The following is a 12552-nucleotide window of genomic DNA, read 5'->3' on the forward strand; positions in this document are numbered from 1 at the left end:
CAACACAATACCGGTACTTGCAAACAGTTTTTCATTATTTAATTTCGCTCGATACACAATAAAGTATAAACAATAGCAAATACTCGTACTCCTCGTAAAGGCGTTATTTGTCGATCATTTGTAGCATACAGAGGCATAGCAAGCCGAATTTTTTTTTTTTGGGGGGGGGGGGGGCAAAGAGTTTAAACTTTTTTGTTTAGCTTTTACCATTGTATTAATTGCCGTACGAATACATATAAATATGCCAGCAAACCGTTTCGAGCAGCAACTAACTGAGTGTGTTAGCGCAATACTAAAAAAACACTCAAAGAGCAAAAACTGAAAAAAGTAGTTAAATTACATTAATGTATAGCAAACGTAATATTAACTACATCGTTTGTGACGTAACAGTGCATGACAATTGAAGGTGTGGCATGCCGGTGATCGACTGTTGTAGTACTGGTCATAAATGCCCAAAAAAAAATTATTATGGGTAAAATATTCAATTTTTAAACAAGTCAAGTGAAAATTGGAAGTCCAAGTCAAGTATTTTTGAATAAATAACTAGTGAAAGTCCACTCCAAGTCATTGGCTGTCCGAGTCAAGTCATATTTAGAGAGACTCAACTTTAAGTCAAGTCTTTTCGATAGTCCTTTTGATAAACCCGTCCTACTTTTGGTAAATCGATTAATATGTGCAATAACCTAACCAGGCAAATAAACGCAACATATAGCGACAAATTGTTTTATGTACAAAAATTAAGATAAATGACCTAATTTTGTTAATAATTGCTTGATGTTTCCATTTCATTTTAATTCAAGTTTTTCAAATCTACTCCTATAAAAACAGCGACATAAGTGAACTTAAGTCATGACTTAAGGCATTACAACGCTGGTTTATATCTGTTAAGATTAGTCCAGGGGTTTTTCCGCGTAAATTATATTGTGGGACAGGCTCAGCACGAAATCTTTGAAAATGACGTCACAAATTTAAGGTATACAACCAGTAGTTTTAAAAAAACGTTGTTTTCTGTCTAAGCCAGTGTTTCTAAACCCCTTTTCTTTCGTGGCCCATTTAAGCTCCAAAAGATTATGTGGTTCAATAAATTTTTATGAAAGAGAAAACTGTAAAAAAGGTTAAGAACAAAACACAGCAGACCATATTTCAAAACAGATTATTTAATCAACCGTGCATTAGTGAGATACTTGCTGTTGAACAATAAATTTACATTCCTTTTTAATTCCTCCCCGAGCCATTTTTCCTGTAAAATTAAATATAGTGACACAAATGAAACTAAATCTAGCTTTTAAATTGGTCTGTGGCCCACCTCAAATGTTATTATGGTCCACCAGTGAGCCATGGCCCACTGGTTAAGAACCGCTGGTCTAAGCAATGTAATAGAGTCTAAATACATTTAATGCGGAGCAACCAAAGCGTTTTCCTATTATGCCTTTGTTCATTTGATTTTTTTAATTTACACTAAGATTTCAACGATGCCTTCATCGACCCTCTAAAATATGCACACGTACCCAGTTTAAGACCTTCCGGTGTAGTTAAAAGCATTGATTTTATGTGACGAAATGCTACTCGTCAACGCTAGCTGATAGAGCAATGGCTTAAATATTGTCAACATTTGATTCCTTTTGAAGATTCAAACCCGGATTATTATCGCTTCCAGGCTGCTTGCCCTTCGAACTAGCGGCTCCAATTTCTTGCAGCTCTGTTTGATTTTTGTTCCCAGAAGATCCACTATTAAAATGCCTTGCTCTCCAAATCTTTCCACTCTTTCTTAGGCGACCTATCAAGTTGTCGATGAAGTTGGAGTATAGAATAGGGTTGAAGGCGCTGTTGATTGGTAGCAGGATAATTCCTGTGACTGCATAAGAGATGCTGTCCAAACCAACACCGGCGAAGTTTACAAAGACCATTATCGAGAGGGGAAACCAGCAGCAGAAGTCAGTGGCGATTAAACGAAGGATCTTGCTTTGCAGCTCTGCGTTAAAAGTGGTCGGTGGATATTAAAAGTGGCTGGATTTGAATTCTAAATAAGCGGAACTCTATTTCAGTGCTATTCTGTATGAATGTGATCACGACTGGTGATATGAATAAGGATCACGTCTGATCACATGAATTATGATCATGATTGATCATATGAATTAGGATCACGACTGACCACATGAATAAGGAACACGACTCATCATATAAAATATGATCACGACTACTAATATGAATTAGGATCACGGCTGATCATAATAACGGATCACGACTGAGAATATAAATTAGGATTACAACTGACCACTTGAGTTAGGATGACGACTAATCATATGAATTAGGATCACGGCTGATTATATGAATTAGGATCACTACTGATCATAGGAATAAGGATCACTACTGATCATATGGATTAGGATGACGACTGATCATGTGAATTAGGGTTACGACTCATCATATCAATTAGGATTACGATTGAGGTAAAATAACTGCTTATACAAACCATATTCAACACAAAGAAGATACCAAAAAGTAAACAATTTTTCCAACTTACTTGCGTTGCGTCGCGCGACGCTTTTCTTGTGCACGTTTTGGCGCCCGCGAGCCGCGACCATTATGACGCAATAAGTGACGGCAACAAACGCGAAAGCGACAAAGTTGAAGATTGAAATGCATAAGGGGAATGCCCACGATCGATTGTCTCGCGTCACAAAGAGGTTCGGGATGCAAACGCTGTTGGCGCTGTAGTAGCTGCGCAAATTGTCGGCATGTTAGGGATCTCCAGTCTTTGTGATATTAAACAACATTTAAAGACTAAACAAAAACTGATGAGTTAAAAATCAACTTGAACCTAACGAAATACTATAGAGTTAAAAATCAACTTGAACTTAACGAAATACTGATGAGTTACAAATTAACTAAAAATTAACGAAATACTGATGAGTTAAAAATTAAATTCGAAGTTGTTTGCGATAAACCTACATTTACTAAAAATTAAAAAGTATTGAGCTTTTGTTTAACAACGTTTAATTAAAATCCTATGGCTAAAGAATGGGAAAAAATGTATTCAGTGTTATATTATTTTCAGATAAAATTAAATAACATATTTTTTTGCCATAAACGTACGAAGAATAATAAAAGAATAAACGCGAAAACCATGAAACGGTTATTTCACAAGTAGCGCTTAGTAGAGCATTGGGCCATTGGTACGAATAAAAAACAATATTATTGTAAAAACCGAAAAAAACTTATTATACTTGTGACAGATCTTTGGGCTCAGCAAAAACTCACCTGAGAAAATTTTGAATCTCAATGATCTTCGTTTCGGGGAAGTGAAGTGACAAAAACTCCTGGAGCGCTTTCCACGACGCGACACGCGACAAATCGTCAATGTCGCGCGACGTAAGTGTCGCGAAGAGAGGCGAGTAGGTTACCAGTGACGTCACAAGGTCTTTTCCCTGCTGGAAGTTTACAGAAGAGCTTTTGAAGAATGGGTTTCTCTTGATATGGACTTCACCCACGAAAAGTCCTTGGATGTCCAGGTTTGTTGGGATGAAAGCAATCAGCGAGGACAAAATCCAAGTGAAAATGATGAGGATTGCGATTGTGAGCAGTTTGGGACTCGTGGAGCTCTTAAATGGCTGAAGAAAAGCAAAAAACATGCTTATTGGGCCGAGTTTTTTTGTTTCAGATTGATGGCATACGGTACATAGGCGTGTTGTAAGAATTAAATCAATGACTTGACTTGACTTAAGTCTTTTGGACAAATAACCTGACTTTTGGCCAAATGACTTGCATTGAAATAAAGCGCTTCCATTATTCATTTTTCATTATAAAATCAAGTTATTTAACTATTTATTTTCTCTTTATAAAATTAAGTTATATATAAAGTTTGTACCTAAAACATTTTGCATTGTTCAGTTAAGAGATTGCTCATAATCGGAATAATTTACCAAATTTATTAATTTAAAGTATAATTTTTATGACAGGACTTGACTTGAAATTGACTTGCTTTAGTTATGACTTGACGGTGGACTTAGGTTTGACTTAGGCCATTTAAAAATGACAAGTTTCTTGATCACGACACAGTTATATTTACCCTGGTTTGAAACGGCCCAAGATTATTGAATCAAATCATTACAACACCGTTTAAACAGTCCAAAGTCTCACCTTTGTCACTGAGTAGAGCCTACAGGCCGTAAGTAGCACCAACGTTAACACAGAAGTCTCGCTTGAAAGAACGACCAGTACCCCCATCACAGAGCAAGGGGTGCTGTTTGGCCAGGAACGGGACTTTGAACAGAAGACCCCGCTGTAAATCGCTCCAACGACCCCCAGCATGAGAAGGTAAATCCCCATCAGCAGGTCGGCAACCGCTAGATTTAGCACGAGCATGTGATTGGCTCGCTGAGAAGCGTTCCCGCCTTTTTTGAAAATCTTGCTCAGCTTTCTGCATTCTCCGTAAATGACCACCTGGAAAAAGAAAACAAGATTGTTTCTTGATCAGCTTTTACTGAGCCCCGTGTAAAATATGTGAGGTCCAACGAAACGCTGGCTATTTTTTCTCATGTACTGGCACAACAATGTTGAAAGGCTGACTAAATTTGTTAAAGCCTTTCGGTCAATGCTGCCATAACTGATAACGATACTAGTTATAGGCCTATTGTAAAACAGGCCATATTCATTACTGTCCATTCTGTGTACTAAAAAGATTAAGATGCATCGTAGTTACGCTCCCTTTAAATGCACGCCAAAAAGTTGGTAGTTAAAAAGCTAATGTTGTCAAAACATACACTTTAAAAATAACTTGTTTTAGCAAATATATAGCAGACTTCACAAACCAGCATCGGTGCAGTGTCAAGAAATTTTATTAGGTCAATTGCCATAGAATTTTTGATCAATGAACTTTTTTATTGACCCGCTCAATAAACGACTTTCTTGCCTTAATGTTGCAATAAATGTTTAAGATTGCAATCCCTTGACTAAAAGCAAAATGGCCACTTTAAACCCTTGATACAACAGAAGATTCTAGCGCTACTAGTATTGATGTCAGAGACCAATGTGTTAATATATATATATATATATTTTATTTTTTTCCGGCGAAATATATATATATTATATATTTCCACGGCAAAGGCATCGTCAGTATATCTGGGAAATACAATTTTTTTCAAAGCGTTGCATTTTTGGCGAAACATAAAGATACATTCTTTTTTCAAACGTCCTTAAAAAGTTTCTTACCTTAACCCTAGCATTGCTGCTAGACCATTCTGCTGTTTCATGCTTGCCTTATTTCGTTTAATTTGGAGAATTTCCACTATTTACCGAGTCAAATTTTCTCAATTACCGAGTTGCCTACGATTGCTAGTAGTGTCATGAGCCAGACAACAGCCGATATACAAAAACACCTTTAAAAGTGTCTTACCGTAGCACTATAGCTTAATTACCTAGGCCATTCTGCTGTTTCAAGCTTGTCAAAAAAAAAAAATTGATTGTTTACCTTTTTTTTCAAATAGGAAAAATTTAAATTTTCTTACTTACCGAGTTGCCTACGATTGCGAGTAGTGCCATGAGCCAGACAACAGCCCTGAGTATTGGGTTCCCAATTAACTCGTATCGTGACGACAGAACGTTCTGTGTCTTTGTAGTGCCTGACGTCATACCCGGACATTCATCGCTCCAATCTTCACAGTCTTTTTCACCGTCGAATATCTGCAGATCGGAAAATATTGTTTTAGGTTATTTTACTTCAGTGATTTTCATTTTTTATTTGCGTTGTACCCGTTTGCTAGGATTCAATGCAGCTTTTTTATTGTTTAGGCTTTACTGTTTTAATCAAAGTCAGTATTTTATAGTTGATAAAATATTATCAATATTATTATTTTAATTGTTTATATTGGGATCTGAGTCTGTTCTAACACTTCTAGTTGTTTTATCAATATCGTAAGATCCAAACAGAACCACAACGAGTATTTCTTACCCTTTGTGGTTCTGCTTGGGTCAGTCACTTTTAAGTTCTATTCATTTATAAGAGAAATGTATTTCGCCACGAAATAAGGCAGATACACTCTCTAAAAAAAACAACAATGCAAACGGTTGGTGCTAAATAACTGACTTTGATTAAGACAAAAGGTCTAAAAGAAGATCTAAAGAATAATTTCTTCCATTTGAAGTCATTGTCGTCATTTACCTGTGAGGGCCAGCTAGTTTGTATATATGTTTTTAAGAAAAAATCTTTCGTGAATCGAGTGTTAAGATTAACAGGTTTTCACCCAATTGTTTTTTCACCACAAGAATAAAAAATGCTTTGTATATTCGGAATGTAATTTTTACGTATTTTCACGAAACATACATTTTTTTGTATTTTGTATCCACCCTTATGCTTTCAAAATTGCGCTTCACCTGATATGCGGCCACGAATAGGGGTATCCCCCCTTCGCAGTAGAACCTCCCATCCTGGGTGCATTCCCTTTCGTCTGATGCGTCATCACAGTTGATGCTGGAGTCGCACACAACGTAGTTTAGCACCGACACCTGAAAGCATGCATAAAACGCTGGGTGAAACACTTGCATAAAGGGTGTATCTTTATGGAATCCAAAACCACCTTTGGGGGCAGGTTTTTGTTTGTCGATGACTGTTCCGCTAACGCGTATATAAACTTAAAGGCATAAATAAAACGCTGGTTATATGGGAGTAAATCTAAACATGAGTAAAAATAAGGAGGGAAAAGTCTTATTTGTCTTCAACAAAACAAAAACGTCGTTTTACTCACGAATCCCGTTAATAACATAAGTGCTTAGATCAGTGGCTCTTAAAGCTTTTTTTTCCCGCGGAGCGTTTTATTTTTATCCGAATAATTCACAAAATGCTATTTACTTCAGTATGGGATTTAATATCCATTCTACGTATAACCACAACCTCCAGGCATTTACTTCAGATTTATTACCTTGGTTCCTTGTCTTGACGGGCAGAAAAAACGTCCCTCGCACAATTCGGGGGCTTCGTCTGTGACGTCATCGCAATCTGGGGTCCCATCGCACAACAGAGACCCCTCAATGTTGATCAGGCCTTTGCTAGGGCACCGGAACCTTGTGCAGACGGCTGGGTCCTCGTCCCCTTCGTTACCGTTGCAGTTCACTATGCCGTCACAAAAGCGCCGGTCGTCGCTCGCCATGTATGACGTCATAAGCTCTGACGTGTTGAAGTTGTGGATCTATGTGGTATCGAAATGCTGGTGTTAGGTTAAGTACAGGGAAAAACACGTTTTTGTTTCAATGACTTCAAACCTAACTTTAAAGATTTTAAGCAATTTTTGTTTAGAAAACTAATTACTTACAAAAAAATAATTTTTTTAAAGCTGTTTTACTATTTAAGTTTGGAGCGTAATTGTTGAAGGGCGTAATAAGGATATCAAAACCTATGCAGAAGTAGGTATCATTTTAAACGTTTCGAACAACTTTTTATTCAGTTCGAGAAACAACAATAAAACATTGCCGGCTGCATACTGTTTGAAAACTAGTCTGTGAAAGTTCGAACTCACAACCTCCCTTCATACAGGGACCGTCGCTCTGCTAACTGAGTACACAGGCTCAGAGAGAAGCAGTCGAGAAACAGCAATAAAGGATTGCCTGCTGTATCCTGTTCGTACAACTAGTTTGTGGTGAGGTTCGAACTCACGACCTTGGTCATGACGGGAACGTCGCTCTACCGACTGAGCTACACAGACCCAGAGAGGAGCTCGTTTTGGAGAAACGACCAAAATGTGAAGAAAATTTGGTTAAACAGATAGGCACTCACATAGTTCAGACACTGGATTACAAACGGAGCAGTAATGTGAAGTTCGAAGGCAAGGACAGTGCAATTAAAGGTTCCGGCACACTTGGCCACGCATTCATCTTCGGGGAACCCCGGGGCCTCTGACCAGGTGGAACCGGTTGGCCCGGGGATGGAACAGTGGTCAAGACCGTCGCACAGAACACCAGTGTCGGAAACACAAGACTTCTTGCATCTGAATGAAGAGTGGCAATAGAGATTAAATTGTTATGTGAGGTATATATAACTACACTGGAATATTCAGTTCCTCAATTCGAATGAAATCGTATTTGAAATAACACATTGATAATAAACAATCTTTGTAAATAGCCGTATTTTTTTAAATAGGGAAATTAGTTGGCACTGTATATCCATGTATTGTATTGACTTTTTTTGTCGTGTTTGCAAATATTAGCTTGAATGCGTTCATTGCGACTCGCCTGCATATATCACCAGCATTTTCCATCGTTCCATTTTCGCAAGGTAATGTTCCAAAGCAGTAGCTAAACCTAAAAAAAACAGCGGAATTTTAAACAAAAATGTACAAAAAATGTGCTTTTTAACATAAATTGCCCTGTAACAATGGTCCGACAATGCTAGTGTTAAGATAAGACACATAAAATGTTAATATATATATAGCAAGGGTCAATGTGGCTTTAAATATCACACATTCAGTTGAGCATAGATTAGTCTGGAATAAATATTAAATCCCATTCAGAAGCAGGTAGCATAGTTTGCATATTTTGAACGTTTAGAATAATTCGTTAGATGTTGAAAATAAATAGAGAACACCTTTACCAGGGGTGGCCAACCGGTCAACAAGAGCCACATTTTCGCTGACTTAACCGTAAAGATCCAAATTTCTGTTATGTTTACTGCAAAGATCTACATTTCTGTTGTGTCAACCGCAAAGATCCAAAGATTACAAATGGGCAGAAATGACTATAAAAACGTTGTTTCTTACTCACATACACATATACTGTATCTTTGCACAAACAGTTTAAACTAGATAAAATACTCGGCGTTGCCCGGGTTTAATACAGTATTTAACAGTTCATTTCTAACTGATAAAAAATAATTACACTTACAATAACCACGATAATGTACGAAGTCTGCCTGAATTTTATCTGGTTAAACAAAATGAACAATCCATTATGCTGTTGGCTCTTCATCACTATTGCACATTACATTGTAACATGTCAAACTGCTAGCCTCGGGTTATACCCGATGATTGTGAAAAATAAATGTGGCAATCAGCATATAACCAAAAAGTAATAATACGGATAGCGTAATATCATTTATGTTTTTACTTATTCCTAATGCCTAAATAAGTTTTCGGCCCATATTATAACGGCAAAAATAACTATTCCAAACGTTCAAAGTGTGGAAAATAGGCTACTTAGTTCTGTACACACTGCTTGTTTGTGACATTTGGTGATACAAAAGCCATATATGAATATGAATGCGTTTGACCGTTGAGAACGCGCAACTAGGAAACGCCTGTGCAACCAAACTCTTCTGAAAACATATATGGTATATTAAACAGTCGTCGTTTTTGTATAACAATAAACTTCATAATTATGTAAAGGAAACTATATATCCTGGAATCTAGATTCTAGAAGATAACATGACTATGTAAACATGGCGACATACCACTTCTAAAGCTAAGAACTAATATTAATTATAAACAAGCAAATTAAGAACAAAAAACTCCTCTATGGTGAAATTGGCGAAAGAATAAATAGTTAAAGTGGAATTTTATTGTTTTTTAATGTTGTGAGACAAGCTAATTGAACTAAATCTTGGATCATGCAACTTACTTTTCATCTGAGCCATCAGAACAATGAACAACCCCGTCACAAACCATGGATCGTTTTATGCAAGATTGGCCATCTTCGCACATAACCTCACCATATGAGCATTCTGCCATTAAGCTGAAAGTAAAAAACAATGCAAAATGCGGCTTATCAAGCAATATAATGTCAGATCTGAGTGACATTAATCTTTTGGTCGATAATATACCGAAGGGGCTTTTCGAAAATAGTCTACATCAAAATTTTAATAAGGAATATTTTTGTTAATATGCTGTTTTTAAAATAATAAGCCTTTCATGGTCTATTAAGCCTAATAAAGTCAGGTTTTGAAGAAGAAAGGTAGTGTTAGAGTTAAAAGAAAATTGACAAGCAAAAATACAACTAGCACTTCGAAGCAAACATAGATCTATTAAAGTCAGACTTACGGTCCTGTCCGCAACTGGACCCTTTTGCAAATTTCTGGTTTATTCTCACACAGACATTCGTCGGACAAATCGCTGCAGTCGATGGAAAAGTCGCAAACTTTACGCCGCGGGATGATCATTGATCCGTCCAAGCATTGGAAGCAATTGACTTTGTTGAAGACCGCATCTGAAAGATTCCGTATGTCCCTAGACATAAATAATCAAAAATGTGATTTAAAGCAGACTCGGACAACTAGATTTTTTTACCTTTTAAATTTGAATAAAAATTAAAATCAGACATTTTCATTTTTTTCAAATTAGATTAGAATTGAAACAGCTGCATTCGTTCCATCTCGTTGTCTAAGTCTGCTTTGAAGCGACTTATGAATAGCCGAGTGGCCGAATGAGTTAACTTAGTGTACTTTAGTCACTGTTTTCAAATGACTTGACTTGACTTGGACTTTGAGTCATTGAGTCAAACGATCGATCAAAATTAATTGTTTTTATTTAACAAATTGTTATAAAATTGAGTTATTTGTGTGAATTGTTGCACGTAAAAAGAACAGATTGCTAATTTATTATTTCTTATATTTTAGTTGACATATTGCTCCAAATCGGACGAGTTTTTCAATTTTAAAGGTTTGTCGTTTTATTTTGATATCAGTGATTTGACTTGGAGATGACTTGGTCTAACTTGACTCGGACTGGACTTGGAAAACTGATACGTTGGGCTGGGACTTGAGTTGTTATATTCGCAAACGAGTTGACTTGGACTTACATAATTTCAAAATGACTTGTTTATAACATTGTAACTGTATTGGGTATACCTGGGAGATTTGAGCAATATTTTGAGGGTAATTGGTTAACATTGTTATGACTCTACTATTTTTAATTTTTTGCGGTTTTGTTGGCTGGAATCGTTTATCAGCAAACTTTAACAACATCCCAGACAACAAAAACCTTGAATCTTCGTTTTGAAGTGAGGTTGAAAAGCACAAGTCCACTCCGTCGTCGCAGTCCGCAACATTATCCCACAAAAGTTGTTGGGGAAGTCGACATGAACGTCCGTTCCTGGTACAATGGAATCCTGCACCTGAAAGGTAAAGGAACGTAAAACAACAGCCACAAAAAAGAAGCTCTACTTACAAGGGTGGCTAAAATAAGAGGGGTGTCCGCTTAGCGCCAAACTCGAAATAGAACAATAAAAGGTCCTCTAAGGTTGCCTGCTTTATCAGGTTATTTGTTGAGTAAAATACACTGGGAATAATTAAGTTACATCAAAATCTACAGGAAGATAGTAGGAAGTAATGCACAGCGTTACATAAAGTGGGAGATTCTGAGAAATTTAAATCTGGATGTCCGGACAGAATATAACCCAATAGAGTAGCATAAGACAAAAAACTTGAATTGTGACATTACAGAATTTTCGACCAACAGAGAACAAATTTAGCGATTTTAAGTGGTTAAAAGTGGAGACTTAAAAAATAAATGTATTGGAGTTTCAGTAGATCAGCAAAAGTAATTCAAGAATAGCATGAATTCTATAATGTTGCTATTAGCCATCGTTTCTTTTGTAAAATTGTTCTTCTGGCAAATTGTTGTTAAGTACCAACATTTTGACCACCTATTTGGGCAATTTATAAATTTTGCCGGAAAAACAATTTTACAAATAAAATGAAGAATAACATACTTTTGTGACACAATTACCTGATGTCCATTCGTCATCTTCCGCGCATCCATTACACGAGTTTAAATCACACACCGTCGTGCGATCGACACAATTTCCTGTCCCACTGCACGTGTAATAACCCGGACACCAGGCGTCGCACGGCGTGTGACCTTGACGGAAGGTCAAAGAACTGTTTGAGCAGATGTAAACACGTGGTAGGATACATGACGAGTTTAAAGCGACATCAAAACATCTGAAGATAAATAACATGAGCTGTTTCTAAAAATACCTTGAAAGCCATCGCAGATTAACCGAATCTGTCAATTAATTATGCAAGCAAGGCAGACCAAACTATTTCTAATAAATTGGAATTATTCATGCGAAAGTTGTCAGATATGACATAGCCTGACTGAAAGTGTTGTAATTATTTAACGGAAAAACAGGATTATTTACATAAGCTGTTTCCGACAATACACCAAAAGCCATCGCAGAGTCGCCGAATCTGTCGATCAATTATACAAGCAAGGCAGGCAGACTAGAAAAATAACTTGCCTGATGTGAGGCTCGACCTATTTCTAATAAATTGGAATTATTTATGCGTTGTCAGCTAAGACACAAATTTACTGAAGGTTTTCTAATTATTTAACAAAAAAGCATGAATGTTTACATAAGCTTTTTTTGACATAACACCGGAAGCTTTCGCAGATTAACCGAAACCTTTGATCAATGATGCAAGCAAGGCAGGTTAGAAAACTAATTATTTAACGAAAACAAGATTAGTTTACTTGCAGTTTATGGCGAAACTATAGCGTTTTTAAAGTGAAGTTATGCTGATTGAGGACAATATTATGTAGTGGTTTAAGTCCTAAGATACGCTACTCC

General features: G+C 36.7%; 1 protein-coding gene across 1 annotated transcript; it reads right to left on the reverse strand.

The window, feature by feature from the left end:
• Positions 1 to 1595: 1595 nt before the first annotated feature.
• On the reverse strand, positions 1596 to 11829 carry LOC146162771 (uncharacterized). Its single transcript, XM_083385300.1, has 12 exons — positions 11709 to 11829; positions 10962 to 11094; positions 10023 to 10208; positions 9604 to 9717; positions 7769 to 7979; positions 6918 to 7184; positions 6373 to 6504; positions 5512 to 5682; positions 4141 to 4443; positions 3262 to 3611; positions 2525 to 2721; positions 1596 to 1972 (listed from the first exon to the last, which is right to left on the reverse strand). The coding sequence occupies exons 3-12, from the start codon at positions 10139 to 10141 to the stop codon at positions 1596 to 1598; spliced, it is 2241 nt and encodes a 746-aa protein (XP_083241426.1). The 5' UTR covers positions 10142 to 10208; positions 10962 to 11094; positions 11709 to 11829.
• Positions 11830 to 12552: the final 723 nt, after the last annotated feature.

This window comes from Ascidiella aspersa, chromosome 3, assembly GCF_963924565.1.
Source record: "Ascidiella aspersa chromosome 3, kaAscAspe10.2, whole genome shotgun sequence".
Classification (NCBI taxonomy): Eukaryota; Metazoa; Chordata; class Ascidiacea; order Phlebobranchia; family Ascidiidae; genus Ascidiella; species Ascidiella aspersa.